General features: G+C 50.3%; 1 protein-coding gene across 1 annotated transcript in view; it reads right to left on the bottom strand.

Annotated features, from left to right (window-relative positions):
• Positions 1–11618: 11618 nt before the first annotated feature.
• Positions 11619–22021, bottom strand: part of COL4A4 (collagen type IV alpha 4 chain) — a 131141-nt gene continuing 120738 nt past the window's right edge. Inside the window, exons 44-47 of the mRNA XM_075530204.1 lie at positions 15520–15636; positions 13919–14107; positions 12303–12589; positions 11619–11882 (exon numbers count right to left, since the gene is read on the bottom strand). Of these exons, the coding sequence (XP_075386319.1) occupies positions 11619–11882; positions 12303–12589; positions 13919–14107; positions 15520–15636 (857 nt within the window). The remainder of the gene's footprint in view (positions 11883–12302; positions 12590–13918; positions 14108–15519; positions 15637–22021) is intronic.

The following is a 22021-nucleotide window of genomic DNA, read 5'->3' as shown; positions in this document are numbered from 1 at the left end:
TTTAATAGTGAATACTGTGTATCCCTTGTGGACATTCACAATATCAGCAGATGTAAATCTGTACACAGTTTTTAAGTCATGGATCTCTCCACCTGAGCCCTGTTGGCGTAGTGGTTGTGCCTTGGGCTGCTAACTATTAAGTCAGCAGTTTGAAATCACAGAAGAAAGGTGGGGGGCTTTCTGCTCCCACAGAGCTGCAGTCTCAGAAACAACCTGGGCTGTTCTAACCTGCCCTGTGGACTCGCTAGGAGTCAGCCATCAACTCAGTCAGTGACTGTGAATGAGTATCCCCCCCCCACACACACACACTTAGAGATACTCAAAGTGGGATGGGGTGGGAGGTGGTGGCCTCCTTGCTGTCTCTTGATAGGCAGTTGAGAACTTCTGGGGCCTGAAGACTGCAGTTTTAGATTCGCTTCCTAGTCTGAGTACAGATCTGAAAGTGTAGACACTCGTTGGCAAGTCTGGGGAACACCATCACCTGGCCAGCCAGTGCGAGGCTGAGCCCTGAGCCCCTTGGATTCCTTTATACCTGAGGTGATGCTGCTGCCTGCTCATAGCATGACTGTACCTGAGTTCAAACGTGGTTGCTCCAACTAAATGCCACTCCTCCAACCCAGGGCCTGTGCATTCGACTCCCATTTCCCCAGTTAGAAGAACCCCCTCCCCCAGTGCTATCTTTTCACAGCCCGCTGCAGATCCACCTGAACACTACTTCCTGCTCCTCTTAGCATTTGTGCCAGCTCCACACGGGTCGCCATGAGCCGAGGGCGAGGCGAAGGTAGTCACAGCCGCACAGCGAGGTGCCCCTACCCCACGAGCAGAGCTTGGAATGACTCTGCCAGCAGGTCAGACAGGTTCTCGCCCCCAACCCTACCCCAAGGCAGGGCCTCATTTCTGTTCAAAGGTGCCTTTATTGCAGTGTAAGTCCAGTCCCGGTGTGTGACACTTTCTAGAATGGAATTGCCCAAGTCAACAGCTACCTCCGCGACCTGCCTGCCTTCTCGGATGTGGAGACATGGGAATTGAGTACCGGACACTGTGTTACACAGTACCCACGCCTCTGTCTCTATTGAGTGAAGCCTGCCTAACTTGCAGAGATGTGGGAAAGGTCATTTCCGTTATAAATATAAACCATTGATCTTAGCACACAGTAGAGAGTCCTGGGAACTTAGAGAATGAGTTGACTCCATTAATTGGTTTGTAAATAGTGCTTACAATTTCCAGGGTGCACTGAATTCTTTTCTGACAGCACAGGAATCCCCGAAGCTGTGCCAACCAACTGGAATGGGGTTGAGAAAGCCGCCCCAAAGCAAGTGTACTCGGCGACGGAGCTCCCTCCGGTAGGGAAGGGGCTCTTAGAGTGGCTCTTCCATCGGGTCTCTGGGATGACCAGCAGCTTCCTCATGGTTGACATCCAGTTCCCACGGTCTGGTTGTGGTCAGTCAGCTCACGAGAGCTCCGAATCGAGGCTCCTTTCTTGGTTCTCAAGATGAGGGCGTAGTTACCATCACATTCTCTAAGACTGACTGAATCACATGTGATTGCAAAGTTGTACGTGTCCTGTGGTTGGTTGTTTGCTTTTGAAATCTCCCTGGCTTTAAAGAGCTGTTGGTGAATTGCCCAGCGTGAACAGTAAATAACTACTTGTAATAGATGTAGGGCCGGTCAGTCCACCTACCAGGGGGTTTCCAAAGGTGTGTGGGGAAATGGATGTTTTCTTTCCATGAACTGTGTAGCCCTCCCCCTTGTATTTGGTATCGGTCTGCTGCTGAGCGAGTGTGTAAGCTCAGGGAGGGTCCCCGCGAGGGTCCCCGCCCTGTCCAGCCACAGGATTGTAAGGCAAGGCGCCGGGGCAGACGCAGCCTCCTCACTCCCAGCCTGTGTGCTCCAGAGAGTCAGTCGTCACTGACGATTGTATTCAGCAGGTGACTAAGCACTCAGCAGGGCAGTGAACGGAGCAATGATAAAATCCATCTAAGTCAAGTTCCAGGGGCCTATTGTTGTGTGTTGTGTACTGAGCTGTTGTTGTGTGTTGTGTACCAAGTTGTTGTGTGTTGTGTACTGAGCTGTTGTATGTTGTGTACTGAGCTGTTGTTGTGTGTTGTGTACCGAGTTGTTGTATGTTGTTGTTAGCTGCTGAGTGTTGTTGTGAGCTACCGAGTCCATTTTGAGTCATAGCAACCTGTGCATCAGAGCTGCACTGCCCCTCAGGGTTTCTAGGCCGGGATCTTTGAGGGAACAGATCTCTGGTCTTCCTCCCCAGAGCTGTTGCCTGCTCTCGAACCACAAACCCTTCAGTCAGTGTCAGAGTGCCTAACCATTGTGTCCCCAAGGCCCCTGGAACTTGACTTGGATGGACCTTATCCTTGCTCAGTTCACCGCCCTGCTGAGTGCTCAGCTACCTACTCTCTCGTTTCCGCATCTCTCTGCCAGATTAATCTTAAAAACCCACATTTGTGGAAGTCACTCATCATCTCAAATAAAGGATGAAGGCCACAGCCACGGGCCTCCAACCTACCTTTGGACCTCCTCCACTGCCCCCTGCTCTGTGCTTCAGCCAACAGGTCCCACCGGACAGGCGATGGACCCACAGCTTTCTGTAACATGCTCTTTCACACGGAGCAGGCCCCTCACCCTCCTTGCTCACACATCCCACAGCCACCATGGTCTCCCTCTGTTAGACCCACTGCTCGGCTTGTTTCTGCTCCAAATGCTTGGTTTCCTCCCCCTTGAGAACACCAGCTTCCTAAAGATAGGGGCCACAGTCCCCATCCCCTGTTCCCCTCCCCTGTCCCCCTCTCCCGCACTCTGAACAATGCTTTGTTTGGAGTGTAAACCCCCAAACCAATAACAGAACAGTCATAAACACGGTGGACTGAAAGAAAGCTCAACTCGCTGGCAGCAACGTGCCCGCGTTGACTTGCTGAAGTTGTTTGTAGGTTTCTGAGTTTTCCTTTCCGTCTCACGAAAGGGACAGTAAAGAGAAGGAAGGGGGCTGGAGAAACCCCATTTGGGGCCTTTCGTCCTGGTCACATGCTTTGGGGATGTCACCCACTTAGTGTGTCCGCAGAGCTCTGTGACCTAGTAACACACACATCTAGTAACACACACCATCTCTGGTCATTGTAACTCTCACAGGTAAGTGTCTGGCCTGCTTTTCGTCTGCAGAAGCTGGGGCCCTGTTGGGAAGAGAGCAGAAATGAGCCAGCAGATGTGAGCATTGGCACACAGATGGGCCCTTTAGCAAGGAGAAGTGAAATAGTGCTTCTAGGACTATGTAATGCAACCTGGTGCTGCTGCATATTGCTAACACGGAGCCCTGGTGGCAATGTGGTTAAGCACTGGGATGCAAACTGCCAGTTCAGGGGTTCGAACCCCCGTGGGAGAAAGACGTGGTGGTCGGGCTCCCGTACTGATGACAGCCTCCAGGGCACGTCCCCGCTGTCCTGCCGGGTCGACATGCGTTACCAGTGACCACGGCACACCACGTGGAGACACGGATCTGTACCTTGTGGTTGAATTGAGGCTTTGGGGTTGCAGGGCACACAGAGCAAATCCCGGGTCACCACACTTCAGCCCCACTGCAAAGCCTGGGTCCCATCTGGAAGTGCTGGAAAGAGCTGCCGGCCCCCTGGCCGGGTTTCTGCTGAAAGCGTGTGGATAGCTGTAAAGGACAGGGTTGGTTCTTTCACCTTGAACGTGTGCTGACCCCTGACCTAGGGGATGGCAGCCGAGACTGGGTGTTCATGGAGAGCTAACAACTGACGACAACAAAGAAGAACGTGTTCTGAAATTGATTGTGCTGATGGTTGCACAACTCTTCTTGCTACGGTAATGTGAATTGTGTGACAATGAAACTATTAAAAATGTATCGCCACACCTTGACCCTGGGATGCTGTCTTTCCAAGATCTTCAGCCAATTATTTCAGCCTGCCTTGTATATCCAGAGAACCGATGGGGGTGCTGGGGTTCAGACACTTGACCCGATGACCTTTGGGTTAGCAGCGAGTGCTTTAACCACTGTGCCACCAGGGCTCTTTCTAGTCCACATAGCCGATGATTGTTAAACCACTGAACACGGTCTTCAGAATCCTAAGTATTCGCACCAAGGCCAACCATCCAGCCTCAGTACCAGCAGCACACGGGAGCTTGCTCGGAACGCAGTCATTTAACAAGTGCTAGGTGGTTTCAAGGTACCCTGATGGTGCAGTGGGTTAGGCGCTTGGCTGCTAACCGCAAGGTCAGCAGTTCAAGATCACAGCCGCTCTTCAGGACAAAAGGCTTTCTACTCCCGTCACTAGTGACAGTCTAAGAAATGGACGGGGCCAGTTCTTCCCTGTCGTGCACGGTTTCTATGAGGCTTCATCAACGAGAGCAGTGAGATGGGTTGAGGGATCCTGGTGGTGCATGCGTTAGGCATTGGGCCACTGGTCAGAGGTTCAAACCCACCAGCTGCTACTTGGGAGAAAGATGAGGCTGCCTGCTTCCACAAACACTGCCAGCCTTGGAAATCCCGGGGGTGCATTTCCACTCTGCCCTATAGGATATAGGGTCTCTTTGAGGAGAAATCAACTCAAAAACTGGGGTTTTGCTTTAGGTTCAGATGGCTTGTGGCAACAAAGTGCTTCTCAGATCTCACTGCACAAGTGACCGGTTTCCTCCTTGGAAGAAACGGTCATTTTATCAGAAAGAGAACCAAGTGTTTTCAGGATTAGCTACTGAGCTGAGAGGACCCCGTGACCTGCACGGGTCCATTGCCACCCTCAGCCTCTGAGGTGCTCAAAGGGGAACCATCTACACGGGAAGAGCAGCCACCTAAGAAAGCAAGTCCCCAAAGCATGCAGCACCACCCCTTGCCCGCAGGGGAGGGGCCCCGGCGGGAACACAGCTGCGCACAGAGCCCTGGCAGCGTGCGTTCTCAGCGATGCCCGTGTAGCAGCTGCAGGGGTTGCTATAGTTACTCCTGCTTCCCGTGAGAGCAAACGTGTGCCCCAGCTGGACCGCCCTTCCTGCACAGCCCCTGACACAGCCCTGCCGCCTGGGGGTCAGAGTCGCTCTCTAGCCCTCTTTCCAAAACCTCTTTGCTTTCCCCAAACACACGGATAAAATGATCACCAACCGAGGGCTCCCCTCTGCTGATACGATGCGGAAATACCATGGTGAGCAGTTCCGCGGTGGCTCCCGCGGACCATTGATGGGCTAGCCCTGGCCCGGCAGCATTTAGCTCTGCTGCACGGAGGGGAAGGGTCACTAGGAGTTGGAACTGATTCCCTAACAACGACATAAACCACAGGGCCATTAAGGACGCATGCCGCCCCCAGAACCACTGGGTCTTAGGACGTGCCCTGCTGGCAACAGGAAGGTTGAACTCTGCTGTCGAGTTGATTCCTGCTGTTGGTGACCTGTGAAGACAGAGGAGAGCGGCTCCACGGAGTTTCTAAGACCGTCAGTCTCTGGGAGCAGCCAGCTTCAATCGTTATCCTTCAGAGCAATTGCGAGGTTCAGGCTGCTGACTTTTTGGTTAGCACCCCAGTGTGTGACTCACTAGACCCCCTGCCCCCCCAAAAAAAAAACTAACCTCACTGCCATCTAATCACTGCCAATTCATAGTGGCCCCATGGGGCAGAGTAGCACTGCCTTTGGGTTTCTGAGGCTCTAGCTCTTCACAGGAATAGAGCCTCTTCTTTCTCCCGCGGAGCCGCTGGTGGTTTCAAACTGCTGACGGAGCAGTAGCAGCCCAACATCTAACCACTATGCTACCGGTTCTCCTTCAACAGAAGAGACGTGGCTGAGAGGGCAGGTGCCTCCAGATCCTTCGTCCTCCCACTCAGAATGGCTCCCTCTTGAGAGCTGGCTCGGGGGTGGCTTGGGGCTCGGGAAACCTGGCTGGGTTTTGGCCAACCCTGGAGTAGAGTAGGCCTTCTGTGCTCGGGCTCCTGGGTCCCCAACCTCTGTTACTGTTCCCCAATTGGCAGGCAGCTGACTGAGGACCAGTCCATGGGACTGCAGCGTGAACAGCCACGCAGAGTCCCAGCATGGCATCCATAGGGGCCTTTCTCTTCTAGCTGACAGTCACATGGGGGAGACCCTAGAAGGCTCCTGGGTAAGAGCAGTGTCCTCAGTGACAGACCACGGTTCAAGTCCCTCTTGCTGTTGACTGTATGACCCTGAGCAAGTTACCTCTCTCAGCCTCTCAAGCTCACCTGGTAAATAAGGTTGTTGTGAGGCTTAGCAGAAGGAGTTCAGGTAGTACAGTGGTTAAGTACTCACCTGTGAACTGGAATGTTGGCAGTTCAAACCTACCAGCCACTCGATGGGAAGATGAGGCAATCTGCTTCTGACAGATTGATAGTCTGGGAAGCCCTGAAGACCATTTCTACCCTTCCCATCAGGTGGTTATAAGTCAGAATGGACACTCTGGGTTGGACTGGGAGGGAAGCTTAGACGGTGGCATGTGACAGTTCTGTCACATAGTAGGTGCTGTGGAAGTGCTATCATTCTGTCTCTGCTGGGGCTAGAAATGCTTCTTTAAGTAGAAATTCTCTACTTAAATAGAAAAGTCATTCGTGAAGCACCCTTGGAATAGCTGCTCATATGGCTGGGGTTGTGGTTTAACACTGAAAAATCCAGTCGTCCAGTCAATTCCAACACAGTGCCCACCCACTGAGAAGCCAGCCCCCTCTCCTTTCTCCCGCAGAGTCGCTGATGGCTTCCAACTGGGGACCTTGCTGTTAGCAGCCCTGTGCTTAACCCACTGGGCCACTAGAGCATCTACACACTATGAGAGAACAAGAATCCACACCACACCCCTAGCTTCAAGTTCCTGTGGTGAAAACGTGCATCCTATTTGATGGGTCTTTACACTTGACTTTTGTTTTCTCCTCGTGGCCAACGCTGAAGTAAGTGACCGGATTCGCCCCAGGGTCTGAGCCACGTGCCTACTGGCCACCAGTTCAAAAGTGGTCGGGGCCACCCCTCCCCTGGGGCCTGACTTTGTTTCTCCAAGATCCTCCCCAGCTCATCGTTCTCCAGAGGAGAGAGTCCACTTCTCGACTCCCCAGCATAACTTCTCCCCTTGTGAAAATTGACCCTGTTGCGAAGCAGGTGAAAAGCTAACTCGTTTTAGCTTGGAAAGGAAGAAGTGCGCCAGGTCAGAGAGTTGGTTTGGGTGACTGTAGGCAGTTCCATATACAGTGATGTGCACACTTATTACGCGGGGACACAAGAACTTCAGTGGCCACAGCGCAGCCAGCTCCTTGCAGGAGTTACATGTGGAGAGCCTGTGACTGCGAGCTTAGGTGGAAAGGGGATGCAATTTATAGGGCGCATTTTACATCCCTCCTAAGATCCATCCAACGTGGGAGCATCCTAACATGCCAGCAAGCACTGCATGGCCCGGGACAGTCGGCTCTGGTGGCTTCAGGTCAATGACAGAGGCTTTGGCAGGCGGTAGGAGTGACGGTTGCTGAGGCCTCGTCTTCACGTCCATGGTTTTGTTCCTGGCAGGATTTCCTGCTATGGCCCCTGCAGGAAATTGTGGTTTGTGTGTATATGCGCGCATGTGTGTGTGTGGCCCATAACGTGGGGAAAATGACATGAACTCGCGGAGACTTGGTCTGGTCTAACTAAGTCCAATCAGTAATCTCGGGACTCGGCGGCATTGAGGGCAATGTGCTTGCTTTCGTCATATTTCCACTGTGATAAGAAACTGAAATGCCAGCCATGTTTTTCATGGTGTTGCCAGGTGCCATCCAGTTATAGTGACCTCTGTCCAACAGAATGAAAGACTTAGCTGCTCTCACGACCGTGTGTTCGAATCCATGGTTACCTATTAACCAAGCTGAAGCGAACACGTAGCGACACTATAGGACAGGGTAGAACTGCTCTCGTAAGTTTCCAAGACTGTAACTCTTTACCAGAATAGAAAGCCCTGCCTTTCTCTCCTGGAGCGACTAGTTATTTCGAACTGCTGGCCTTGTGGTTAGTAGCCCAAAATGAACCCACCGGGGCTCCTTACTCTTGCAGCTAGACCCAGTAAATGTAAGTTGTCAAAATCGGTCTAGTGAGCTGATAGCAATCCAAGCCGACTATCTTTTGATAGTACACACTGAATGGTTTGCTCCCACATAGTCTCTAAACGGCTTGGCCTAGATTCTTTGGTAAAATCCAACTTTAGTAGGTCATTCCATAGACTCTTTTCCTAAAGTGCCGATGGCAGGTCTCCACACCTCCCTCCTGGCGGCAGCTTAGGACAGGAGAGCTCGTCACTCCAACCGTAGCCTGCAGTCCCTTGGGGTACCCACCTTGTTCCCTCGCAGACCTCGGCATTGCCAAAATCGCCAATCGTGGAACAAGATGCATTTTAAAATGATGACTGCAGCTTCTCCAAGGGCTGTCAATGGTCGTCATAGGAGACCGGGGCTCTGCGGGTGCATGGCCACCTTCAAATATGCTGTCAGATGCTGCCGAGTCAGTTCTGACTCACAGCAGAAGGAAGCCATCCTCACAACTGTATGTATGTTTGAGCACACTGTTGCCGCCACGGTGTCAATCCACCTTGTTGAGGTCTTCCTCTTCGGCTGCTGCCTCTCCACTTTACCAAATACGCTAGAATGCCCTGAATAACGGGTGCCATCTGCTGCCCCAGGCTCGCTGCGGACCAAATGGCCCACTCAACCCAGCTCCGTTAGGCCTCTCTGGCAAGTGTATGAAGACGGCGTTCTCCTGCCCAGTTCACAAGATGCCCTTGTCTGCGTTCTAGTTCGCACCCTCACCTCTTCAGACCATGAGCTCAGACCCTGATCATGAACGAACCCAATGACCTCTGGGGAACCCCGGCTTTCAGTCACAGAGAACGTGTGGGAAACAACCAAGCCTAATGACAAATAAAAGTGAGATCTCGCTGATTTTCAAGGCCTCATCACCCACCCACCCACCCGTCCCCCCAAAGCATGTCATAACCCAGTGAAAATGGAAAGGAATGGGGCAAACGAGCTAGAGGATTCTGCTCCATCGAGAAGCGACTTCATTTACAGTGAACGGTGACTCTCTTCTTACCACTAAGTGTTCTAAAATAAATTGCCATTCTGGGGCCAGCAAGGCTCATTTTGCAACATTTCTACACCTCTTGGTCTGGCAGAGACAAGAATCAATCATAACTTGAATTGCATTTGCTTTCAAGTATTTCTAAGTGTGTTGAAAAACAAATGATCGTGAGAGCCACCCTCCCGTGAGAAATGTTATTCTTCAGTTTTTCTGTAATGCCTTTTTTGTTTGTTTTAATGAGGAAGGGAAGAGTTTCCCCCCAAATCCTTTTGCAGTCAGCATTTTGATTTTTAGAATTAGACCGCTCATTTCCTAGAAGGGGGAAACTGTTTCTTTTGCGATTCAGAAATATTATAAGTGGACCAGGCATTGCCATCAAGCCAATACTGACTCACGGTGACCTTACAGGACAGGGTAGAACTGCTTCCGCAGGTTGCCAAGGCTGTAAATCACGGTGGGAGTGGAAAGCCTCAACTTTTTCTAGCAGAGTGGCTGGTGGTTTCAAACTGCTGGCCTTGCGGTTAGCAGGCCGATGGGAAATCATGACACCACCAAGGCTCACAGTGGTAAACAACAGGTTCTGGCCTTTGTGCACACCATAGGATAGAAAAGACTGTTTTAAAACAGGACGCCGCAATGCCTCTGGGAAAACCAGTAACCTGGACTCAAACCCGCCCTGGTGCCGTGGAGTGGATGCAGGCTGACGGCGACTCTCTGGGACACAGTGGATGACCACCTGTTTTCCCAGGCTGGGCTGCCTTATGAAAGCAGACCAAACCAGAAAAAAAAGCAGACTTACTGCCACCCAGTGGTTTTGGCTCATAGCAACCCTACAGGACAGGGTAGAACGCTATGGGTTTGTTTGCAAGACTTTTAATTCTTTTTGGGGAGTTGAAATCCCGTCTTTCTCCCGGGCAGCAGCAGGTGGTTTTGAACTGCAGACGGGTTGTTAGTAGCCCAACTGTAACAAGTAACCAGTACGCCCCGAGGGTTCCTCATGAGAGCTGAGGGTTGGGCCTTTCCCGTGCAGAGCAGCCGTTGGGTTCAAAGGGCCCTTAACTTTCTCCCAAGGGTATAATGACATCTATCATGTCCCCCCAGGAGATGGCATAATGTGTCCACAGGGAACCCCCCCCCATGGGAGCTGAGGGGCCTGGGCAGGCTCTCCGGGAGCTAAGGGCCCACCCGAGGGAGTCCCACTGGGCTTCTGTGTGTGTCAGGCACACTCTCAAGTCAAAAGGGACCTTGGCTGGAGAAAAGAATCTGCTTGGAAGTTCCCGGAAATGGCAATCAATTTTTGGGGAATTGATTGCCTTACTATTCATTGATTGCTCTTAGGCTCTTAATCCCTTATGGAATATATTTTGTCTCCCACATAACTGCTACTTCTTCAGAGGATTGCTGGAACAGCCTGTTGTATTGTGTGAACAATGCAGAAGGCAGCCTGCTTCCTGCACCTCAGTGAGGAGCTGATGCTAATGGAGCGGCTCCAACCCCCACCATCATCCGTTCCACTTTGAATGGAACTGCGGATCTTTGTTTGCGTGTTTGTTTCCTGGGCCTGTGGTTTTACAACGATTTTAAGTGTATGGAAAAATTAATTACCGAGGAACTCATTTTGAACTGCTGAAAATCTCGACGTGTGAGTTTTCTGTGCCGATTTATATAATTTCTTTGCCCGTACCAATCCATTCAGAAAACCAAACAACATTCTGCCATCTAATCAATTCTGAAACGTAGTCACCTTATGTGGGGTTTCCGGAATTATGAATCTTCATGGGATTAGCTAGGCTTATCTTTCTCCCACGGAGGGTTTGGCTGGTGGATTTGAACTTGAAGTTAGTAGTCCGACCCCTCACAGCCAGCGAGCACCACAGGGCTGCCTTGTCCATCCAGAAGCACCCTGTATTTTACACCATCGCTGACTTCAATTGTTCTGAGACGTAATTAAGCAGTGCATGATGTTTTCAGTGTTGTAATGTGTAGCCTGGCCTTTACCACCCATTACTTAGTCTTCCTGTGACTTAGCATGTGTTTTACAGACAGTCGGCACCTCCATCGCCCTCACAATCATTAAAATAACCCCATTGCATCGAGATTAGCAAAGAATATTCCACACACCAGGGACTGCCAGAGGAATGAAGGAATGTGTGTTGGAAGAGGTACAGTCAGAACGCTTCTTCAGAGTGAGGATGACGAAACCCCGTCTTCTGGGCTTGGGACATTGGGACCAGGAGCAGCCAGTCCCTGGAGAGAAGCATCGTGTCAGTGAACATGAGGACGGTGCTCCAGGAGATGGCTTGGGACCATGGCTGCGGCCACTGGCCTCGGACAAAGGAGCGATGTTGCAAACGGGCACAGGATAGGCGCAGCAGGAGTTGCTACCAACTCAAGGATGCCCAGCAGCCGTCAGCCTAGATGGGTGGGTCAAACAAGGCCACTGGGGACTGAGGAAAGCATGAATGTACCGTGGCCGGAGCAGCTGAAGCTGCCGTCCGAGACGAGCACCGTGGGATCTCTCAGCTGTGCCGATGACCCCTTCTTGCAGAAGTCCCTCCTGGCTGAGTTCTCTAGCCATGCTTCACGCAGACCTGGCATCGGCTGACTTTCTGGCGCTGGGCCTGACCTTCCTTTAAGGTGTCTGGTGAGGGTGCAGCGGAGAACTGCACATCGGGCTTTACGGTGGTCAGCCAGAAGCTATACTTGTTTGCAAAAAAGTGGCATGTCCCCTGCCGGCCCTGGCATTCGAGGAAAGGCGCCGCTCTGAAATCTTCCAGACAGCTGCCGGGTGACATGAGGGGCTGCCCCCCTCCTTGGGAGCCAGCTCCTGTGTGCTAGCCAGAAGACAAGAGATAATTAGGGTTCAGGCACAAATGGACACCCCAGACCCCATCAATGGTGTGCTGAGGCCTGTGCTCAAGTTTAACATTTGACTGTAATCATTGAAACAAAAAATAACTGTCTTCTCAAGAAAGGAGAAACAACAGCAATGGTTGGGTGAACGCACAAAGTGGGCCAATGTCACTGACGGCGGAAGCAGATGCAACTTCTAATTTCTACGAAAGTACTGAAGAAACCTCTAGCTGATGACTTAAAAGCAATGACTCTGCATCTCAGCAGGTTATGGCTTGTGGTGGCTTCCGAGACCTGAGAGCCACCGTGACTGTCCCCGAAATGACCGCAATCCACATCGAAAGAGCTAGAGAAGGCAGGGCAGCATGGCGGGCAGGCCAGGATTCGGTGGGGGCACTCACCATCAAGAAGGAATACCCGATCCAGAGGCCCCTCCAGGAGCGCGGACACGGGGGTATGGTCTGGTCCTGGCTGTGGACCGCTACCGCCTGGGCCGGGGCCTCGCACACGGCGCAGCGGCTGATGTACGGGCGAACCTCCTCTTCCGAGAGGGGCATCATGGGCAGCGGGGCGGCACTGGCCAGCCAGTAGGACTTGTCGTTTCTCCGGGCATAGTGGCACACTTGCTGGGTATTGCAGTAGGCAAAGGGCAGCGTGCTGAACAGGGAGAGGCAAGACCCGGCCTGGCCTTGGGAGAGAAGCAGAGCCGACGTGGAGGTCAGCACACATCTGAATGGGGGTGGTTCTGTCTCTAACCCCCACCCCCACCCCGAGAATTCTATGCTCTTGGATGAGCACGGCAGTCTTAGCATCCTCGGGGGCTCAAATTGTGCCCCCCTTTCAGTGTTCTCTGAGATTGAGGAATTACAGGACATCTGACGGGGGCACTGTCAGCGTGGATGGGATCAAGTTTCCCCATGAAATTCTCGTCGGACAGCCCTCTGCTACCCTTGAAAATGAGCGGGCGCGCTGTCACGGGGCGGGGGTGGGGGCTGGATTCCTCCACACCCTTCCCTGGCCTCTTTCTTATCAAGGCAGCTTCCAGATCCCGTAGAACTTCTTATTAAAGGCCCTACCCATCCTGTGTCCTTCTACATCTAGGAGGTCGATCAATATCATCACTTCGGAACCCCCCTCCCCTCCAGAAGTTGCCACCACCTTCTGAGCTGACCTGTCTGCCCTGCATTTGGTGGAGCCCATCCGAAGCCATTACACTGAGGGGATTTGTATTCATTTATCTGTGTTTCAGGTGGACTTGTGTGTGACTGAAGTCTCCAAGTGCATTTCAATTTTACTCCCCCCCCCTACCCCCTTAAGCCACTCAAACCATTATTTAGGTGTGAGGGATAAGGAATCTGGAGGGATGTAAAAAATTTTTTATTATTAGACCTTTGATTTTGAAGGCGCCCTAATGAGACTAAGGTGAGTGTTTGGCTGAGAAAACTTGTCTGCAGCCATCCGCTGACCACGGAGACAAGTCTCAGCAGAGTGGGTTTGGAACAAGCCCAGGCTTGCCTGGACGACGCTCCAGCACCTATGCTTTCAATTTACCAATCACTGACTTCTTCCTGGTGAAATACTCTCTATTTACATTTGGAAGTCAAAAAACAAAACAAACATTTTCTATCGGAATTATGTTTAACTTCTTGAGGAAGTGCCATTGAACCAATACTAGTATTAATACACTGTCACTTTAGCATGGTAAACAAACAAACAAACAATCCTTCTTAATTCCCTGCCATTGAGTCAATAGGGCAGGGTAGAACTGCCCCTGAGCGTTTCTGAGACCCTTTATGGAAATCCCCAGTAGTGTCAAACCACCGACCTTTCCTTTAGCAGGCCCAACACCTACCCATTATGCCACCAGGCTCCTTCCAGCATGGTACTTAAAATTTTTTTAAATCCCATAGATGATGATTGTTCATTTAAGATATTGATGAGTTCATAAAACGAACCTGAGAGTTTTACCCTTCGAGCAATGGATGGAGCAATGAGCAACTGTGTGGTGGCCACGTACCCAGGTCTTGGTTGTGAGCTTTCTCCTGTCCTTCCAGGTACAACAAACTATACCCCGTCCAGAGCTTGGGCATGCCCACGGGGCAGGCGGGTTCTTGGTCTGTCTGACTGTGGAGAACCAGGAGGAAGCCGCTGAGGTATCCATGTCCGTACCCTTTGGGCCCGGGATCCCCGGGGAGACCAGGAGGGCCTGGTGGAATGAAGAACACAGTGAAGGCAGTTTAGGGGGTTCTATTTAACAAATACCTCGGTGAACATCTGACCGAGCGCAGGGTAAGCGCCCAATGAATCAGGATGACGCCAGGCCCCAACAGCCTCCTGCAATCACAGAGGGACTCACTTCCAGGAGCTTGAGACTATTTGTATAAAAATAAACCACACGCAGTTCCTGCCTGCGTGGAGCTTGCATTCTACTTGAGGAGGAAGCATGATGAGCCAGAAGCCTAATGAAAGTCAAGAAGGAAGCATGTTGGAAAGTGTTGAGTGCTGAGAAGAACTTGGTAACCCGCCCATCTGAGAAGGCACTTTGTAAGAAGCATTCTTGCTGGCAATGCCAGACCCTGGCAGTGGGCGCAAGGCTGGTTCCATTCCAAGGGCAATGGCTTGGGCACCACTTTGGTGTGTGTGTGTGTGTGTGTGTGCATGTGTGTATGTGTGTGTGTTCCCATTGTAGCTTGGGTGAAAGTTTACAGAGCTCATTCGTTTTCCATTCAACGATACATGCATGCTGTTTCTGAACATAGACTTCAATTCCCTCAGCGGAACAGCACTCTGCCCACTTCCCCGCTGGACTTCCTGTTTCCATTTGTCTATCTTTCCCGCTGGACTTCCTGTTTCCATTTGTCTATCTTTCCCGCTGGACTTCCTGTTTCCATTTGTCTTTCTTTCCCACTGGACTTCCTGTTTCCATTTGTCTGTCTTTCCGGCCCCACAGGGCCTCCTGAGCTTTGTTTGGGGGAAATGCCGCCCTGCTGGTCTCTCCTGGCTGACTGCTTCTCATGGTGTTGCTGTTCACTGTGGGAACTGCCTGGTGCTTTTCAGAAAGGTGATCCCTGGGAGTGGGGGGAGTCCCGGGTGGGACCATCAGCCATAATCTGTGGATTTGGCTACCCGTTTGTTCTCTTCTTCTTTTAAGGAAAGGGAGGTAGGAGGAAGGCACGGCTACTGAATCCTACTTGGAGACAGGACATGAACGGTCCGACGGAACGCAAGCAGGGCACCTCTCAGAGGCAGATCTATTGAAGAGGGCCTGAGGCTATTTCTAAATGCCAAGCGCAAAAGGTGACTTGAGACAAGTGGGTGCTGGTCAACTTGCTTCTGGGAGCCGGGCGGGCAGGTTCTCCCCGTCTGCATTAGAATGTCGAGTGTACATAGCAGTCAATAGTTCGGCATCCATCAGGACACAGGAATGCTTTGCATCGCATCTTTAATGCCCCTGTCCGCCTAATAGGGGGCTTGGACTCTACAGTCAATGATTATACAAGATCTAGCAGGAAAAGCTATGTGAGAGGTTGGAGATCTTGTATTTTGTTCTTGGTGTACAGAGTCCAAGGAAGGGCATTGGGGGGGGGGGGTGTTTGGGGCAAGACTGAGTATACTTACCTGATACCCCAGGGCAGCCAGCGTCTCCCTTGTCCCCCTTGTGCCCCGAAGGTCCAGGCATCCCAGGAATGCCAGGCTCACCCCTCCTTCCATCCAGTCCCGGCTTCCCTTTGCACCCTGCAAGAAAATTCAAGATGGCGGTGGTGAAGACAAGCCTGGCACCTGCTAACAGTTCTGCGAGTGCTCCTTGGGCCAGCCCTGGTCTGTGCACTGGGATTATGTCATACTCCGGCTCTAGCCAGCCTTCCCAGACTTGTGGGGTTGGAATTATGCTTTCTCTCCTCCCCCACCAAGATACCCGCAGCTCAGACAGGTCAAGAAACTTCCAATCAAAGAGCTAGTATAGGGCAGAAGTAGTATCTGAAGGCAAAACAGGGATGTGATTAGAGAGAGGTTCTTACATCGTCTTGGCACACTTGAACTTTTTTTTATTAAGGAGCCCTTTTACCATAGTTGTTGAAATGTTCAACTGCCAACAGATAGGTCAGTGGTTCAAACCCACCAGCCGCTCCCTGGGAGAGAGATGCAGCCATCTTTTGTATATTTCACAATCGTAGCAACCCCAAGAAGGTAGTTCTATTCTATCCCAGAAGTTCCCTAACCCTCAGAATTCCACTGGATGGCGATGCTGTTGTTCACTGCTGTCGAGCGAGTCAACAGCACCCTGTGTCCAACAGAATGAAGCACTGCTCAGTCCTGGGCCATCCTCACAACTGTTATTGCAGCCACTGGGTCAATCCATCTCACCGAGGGCCTTCTTGTTTCCCTGCCCTTACACTTGACTAAATATGATGTCTTTTCCAGCGACGGGTCTCTCCTGATAGCAGGTCCATAGTAGGTGAGACCAATTTGCACCATCTTCGCTTTAAAGTATCTTTCTTCTAAGTACTGAATTTTTAACATTAAAGTATATTTTACAAACACATTAATTAAAAAGTGGAAAGGTCATGAACTGCTTTGTTTACCACAACTCCCTACATCATCAAGCACCATCTGAATTCAGCCATATTTCCCCCTATGCTACTAACATCAATGCTAAGACTTTTTTTGTACCTTATAACTATTTTAATTAAATTCAGTTCTAATTCCTTAATGCTGAAGGTAAGGAAAACTAATTTGTGAATTTATCACCTCTTAAATTACTTTTTATTTACTATCACTGACCCCAAATGTGGTATGTAATAATGTGAATGATGAGGTAGGAGCCTAAACTAATTTATAATCCTCATTTCCTGAATCCTTAAAGATTTCAAATTTCTGCCAAGTGGGCCTCCTCCCCCTAAAAAAGTCCCACTTAGAAGGAAAAATGTATAGAATGGACATTATTTAAATAAAATAATATTATTTATACCCTTTTCTCCTAGCTACAAGTACTTTTTAGACTGGCATTAAATTACAGTTGTATATGCACAGAATTTAGATAAAAAGAAATGAAATAACTTATTTTTAATAGTTTAGTTGAGTCTAAAACAGTAGCTTCCCTAGGGAGATGGAAGGAGAGAAAAATATCCATTTTTGTTTAAGAAACTGGTGTGTAGATAAATGAACTGCTTTGCGTTAATTTAAATATTAATGAAACTTACAGATGAAGTCCTACTCCCTTTCCCCCAAAGTGCAACACAGACGTGGCTATGGACACACTCAGTCTCCCGGACAGTTGTATGATATTCTAGATGGACAAGGACTGATGCTGGCATTCATTTAAAGGAAAGCATAACCCAAGTCACGGAAACATATGTTGACAAACATCTACTCTTCAAAAAGGAGAGAAAAGTGTTATCTACCACAAAAATGAGAACGATCAGAAAACATTTTGTCTATTTTTTTTAATGAATCCTCATTGCATAGAGGTTGAAATGCTTTTGAAGACTATTTGGAAAGCATTCCATTTTGTTTGTCTCAAAAGATAACCAACATGGTGGTTGGCAGGGGTCAAGACCGCTCTGAATGGAGGCAGGTTTGTAAGGAGAATGCAGTGATTTGGACTCAAGAAGGGCAGAATAAGATATCTAAATGCACAATGTATCAACAGTGCATAGTATGGATTCCCCTGCCCTGAGGTTTGTAATAATCTACCACATCTATTTTGAATGCATATACTTCGTTAGCGTTCTCTGTTCGGTTGCATGGACTATACGACATTCAAGTTACATAGATGCTGGTGTTTTACCCCGAGAGTTATCCTTCCTATCCCCAATCAGTCGTGCGTCATTGCACCTACAGTCACATACATTTTATTTCCATCTTCAGGACATAAGAGAGACCTTTCTAAATGATATATTTTGAAAAGATCGGGAAGAATTTCATCTGCATCATGCATTTAAAAAAAAGATCCTTGGTTTTTTTTAAACATAAATCTCTTTAGTACTGTGGCATGATGGGTTTAACAGGCGAAGCTTACCGCAGTAACTGCACTGCGTTGTGTAACGTAATTCCCACCTGTAAGAAAATGTCTGGTTTTGAAAATATAGCCCAATGGGACTGCATCATTCTGAGCAGTGGCATACCAGGAAACTGCGGGTGATTAAATGAGATGATGTTTCTGTTGTGCCCACTTGGTATTTTGCTTTCAGGAAGCTGGAAGAAATGGTCTTCTTTGGCTTTAAATGTTCTGGAAAATCTAGTGCTTGCTTAGCTCCCTCGGTGTCACCTGGAGTGACTGATGCAAGTGACTAACGCGTCAACGTTCTTTCCCGTCCCAGGAAGTCCACGCTGAGGACTTCCCCAGGGAAGTCTTCTTTGAAAGTCGGCCTGCTAGGACTTCTTCATATTTTTGTAGTGTGGATTCTGTCCTTTGCTCACCGCCATCTTCCAATGCCACTTCCAACACCGGCCCAACCGTAATAAAGGCATCAGTGGATTCATCAGCTGGAAGACTATCTAGACTTCTTTGGGAAAGGTAGCTGTGGAGGCGCCCAGGTGTTTCGAGTCGAGCCTAAGCCCTGCACCTCCTGGCCACGTCAGGAGTACAGCGAGAGCATCGTGGTGCTGCTGGTGGAGGGTGTGGGCTGTGGCCCTGGCAGCATATCAGCACAGTCGCTGTAGAAATAGTGCCTGGAGCCCCACCCCCACCCCTTGGACCAGCCAGGTGAGGGGTAGGTTGGGACTCAGGCCAGGCTTGGTCAGTCAGTCCAATCCATCACCTGCTGGGCTGGGCAGATGACCCTCCGTGCCTGGTCTTTGATGCTGCTGACCGCAGAGAGGCCCTGCAGTAACCAAACTGGAATGATTTTTCTTAATAAGCTTTGGTGGAGGAATGAATGAAGCGTAATAGCATTCAGATGGCAGCAAGATAAGGGCAGCTTCAGAAGAAAGTTAAAAAGCTTTGGACACGGTTTGACTATTTCGTGTGGTTGGCTGCCTTTGAGTTGATTCCAGCTCGTGGCTTGGTGTTTGCAATGTGCTAAGCCCTGTGATAATGATACCTTTCCATTGCTTTTCCAATACAGCCTTCGCAGCAGTCTTAATAGACTCGCTGTCATCGAGCGGATTCCAAATCATGGCAGCCCTATAGGGCAGGGTGGATCTTTCCCTTAGGGTTGCCAAGACTCCTGAAAGCCTGGTCTCCCCCCTGTGGAGCATTTGGTGGTCTCACACGGCTGATGTTGTGGTCATTAGCCCAACTCAGAAACCATCAGGTCACTAGGTCTACTGCACTAGGAAAGACCAGCCCCTGGAAAAGGACATCCGGCTTGGTAAAGTGGCCGGGCAGTGAGAAAGAGGAGGAGCCTGGAGATGAATCGGCACAGTGGCTGTGATTGTGGGCTCAAGACAACAACAATTGGGAGGCTCGCCAGGACCCGGTGGTGTTCCGTTCTGTTGTATATCAGGTTGCTTGGATCTGAACCGACTTGGTGGCACCCAACAACAGCATGAGCTGGAATTCACTCACCAGCACCCAAACGCAGGCACAGGAGGAGAACCGTCTCCTGGTCTCCATTGGGGGAGGGGAGCTCCTCCCCCTTCTGGGACCAGGCGAACACCTCCTGTAAGAGACGCTGCTGTGTGCATGCTGGTGTCACTTGTCATCAGCTTCGCAGAGCATATCGGGTTTAGGGGAAAGGACATAAGGCCTTCCTTGAGCTAAAAGCCAACCAGATGACACCAATATGCAGTGTCTGTGCTCAAGTGCTGACAACCCAAGGGGCCTTCTGGGTTGGTGGGAATTTCCTCTTTCGATTAAAAAGGCAGCAGGCATTCCTTCTATTGAATAGGCATGTGGCGAGATCATGGCCAATCCGAGACAGGCGTTCCCACATCAGATGTGATACAGAGCCTGTTCCCTTTAGGGAGCGGCACAGGGAAATGGTCAAGTTGAGGGTGTTTCCTGAGAGTCGAGGAGGAGGACGCTGGTTAACCACAGGAGTATGTGCATACAGCGCCTTCCACTATGGGACCGGTTCTTTGGAACATGTCTTCAGAAATAAAGCTTCATCTTGATAGGCCCCTCGGGTTGATGGATGACCTCCACGGAGAAGGTCAGGAATGGACATGAAGAGGAATGCAAGGCCATTGCCTGCAGATCCACCCACGAAGCAGTACGCGTGGAAAGCAGAGGAACGCCACCTTCGGAACGCTCTGCCTCGGAGAAGTCATTCTGCAAAACGCAGGAGGCCGAAGAGCTCTGAGGAGAAACGCTTTGGTCCTTCTTCTGGGGAAGACTCACGACAGACGTGAGTTAGGCTTGGTGTCTGCTGCCCACTCACTCTGGGCTGGAAAGGGACAATGTGTGCTTGCTTGCTTGTCTGTCTTCTGGTGGCAGAGTCAGCTTAGCAATGAGAGAGGGGCAGCAATCTGAAGGGGAAGCAGGAAGACGCCAGCGATGCACTTGTCCTTGGATAACAACGCTTTTTCTCCACCAGAAAAAGCCGCATAAAGAGCAACATACAACACAACACAGATGACCTAAACCACTCAGAATTCAGACTACACACTTGTCACTCTTCAATGGCTAGATGTGATGGTTCATACTGCTGGGAAATCAGTGGACACGGGAACAATGGACACATTGCAGGCAAAACAAAAGTAAAACTAATTCACTACCATTGAGCTGCTGTGGACTCACAGAAACCCTGCAGGGCAGGGTAGAACTGCCCCTGTGAGTTTCTGAGGCTATAATTGCTTATGGGAATAGAAAACCCCATCTTTCTCCCAAGGAGCAGCTGGTGGTTTCAAACTGCTGACCTCTGGGATTACAGCTCAATGTTGTAACCACCATGCCACCAAGGCTCCTTTGTAGGCAAAAGGGGTCTTTCAGAGCAGGCGCCCCTAAGGGTTCAACATAACTTTGGGAACTATTTCAACCATTGACTCATTGCCGTTGAGTCAATTCTGACTCATAGGGACCGACCCCATAGGGCAGAGCAGAAATGCCCCATAGAGTTTCCAAGACTGCAGATCTCTATAGACGCTGACGCCACATCTTTCTCCCATGGAGTGGCGGGTGGGGTAAAAGCACTGACCTTTCCGTTAGCAATGGAGCAAAGATGGAGCTGCCGCATCATTCCCAGGCTGTTCAGCTCACCTGGCTGAGTCTGTGCCCCTGCCTTCTTCCCACAGGACCGGTCTGGTTCCCCAGAGCCCAACCTTTCCTTAAAGGCTCCACTTCAAAGCCACCTCTTGCTGGGGTCTCAGCAACCCTGGACTTCCCCATGACGGAGTGAACTTCATCTTGTCCTATTCTCCTAATGCCAGCTGCTTGAAACTCTTTAAAATGCCAGTGATAACCTACTATTTATGAGTTTCTTAGGCTCTACAAGTGTTTCTGCCTGTACCCTGTGAAGGAGGGAGACACATTCATCTTTGTCTGGTCCACAGCACCCAGTACCATAATGTTTCAAAAATGGTGGGGATGTGTTATAAGTATTGAATTATAGACCCAGACATCTTGTTAGACGTTGTTTTCAAAGAGATGATCCACATAGTCTTTTATACATCAAGTGTCTCACAACAAGGCTGCCTGGTTCTTAAATGAAGTTGGGAGATCCGACTTACAGGGCCTACTGAGCACCCTCTCCCATGCAATTGAGGATCAAAGCCAAGAGACGTTGAACTGTGAAGACTTAATTGCCAGTGCGCTGGGTGTTTCAAAGGCGTCTCTACAACGGACACCTAATTAGCCGTGCACAAATACAAAGGCCATGTGGCAAACACAAACAACCACAAGAAAACCCCATTCATCTGGGAAAGTTCCAACACTGCTTTGGACACCTCCCCCCTCTAAATCCATGCAGACTCCAGCTGAGGGGGCCATCTCGTGGGTCATTAGCGGTTTGGGCTTGGGGACATATGAGGAAAACAGATGCAAAATTCCATTCTACTTCCAACCTCCCCGGCCCTGAACTCAAAAGAAGCAAAGTCCGAGCCGGGTGTGGGAGGAGCGTGGACAGGGATGGCTGGCTACTCTTCATACAATAGCTAGCATCACCACTGACTGGTCTCAAGAGATCAGGGACCTCAAGATAATCAGCCCTAGATCCCAATATCATTTTGTAAACTATCT

The sequence above is a fragment of the Tenrec ecaudatus genome, chromosome 13 (genome assembly GCF_050624435.1).
Source record: "Tenrec ecaudatus isolate mTenEca1 chromosome 13, mTenEca1.hap1, whole genome shotgun sequence".
Lineage (NCBI taxonomy): Eukaryota > Metazoa > Chordata > Mammalia > Afrosoricida > Tenrecidae > Tenrec > Tenrec ecaudatus.
Note: the sequence above shows the minus strand (reverse complement) of the source record. Positions and strands in the feature narration are given on the sequence as shown.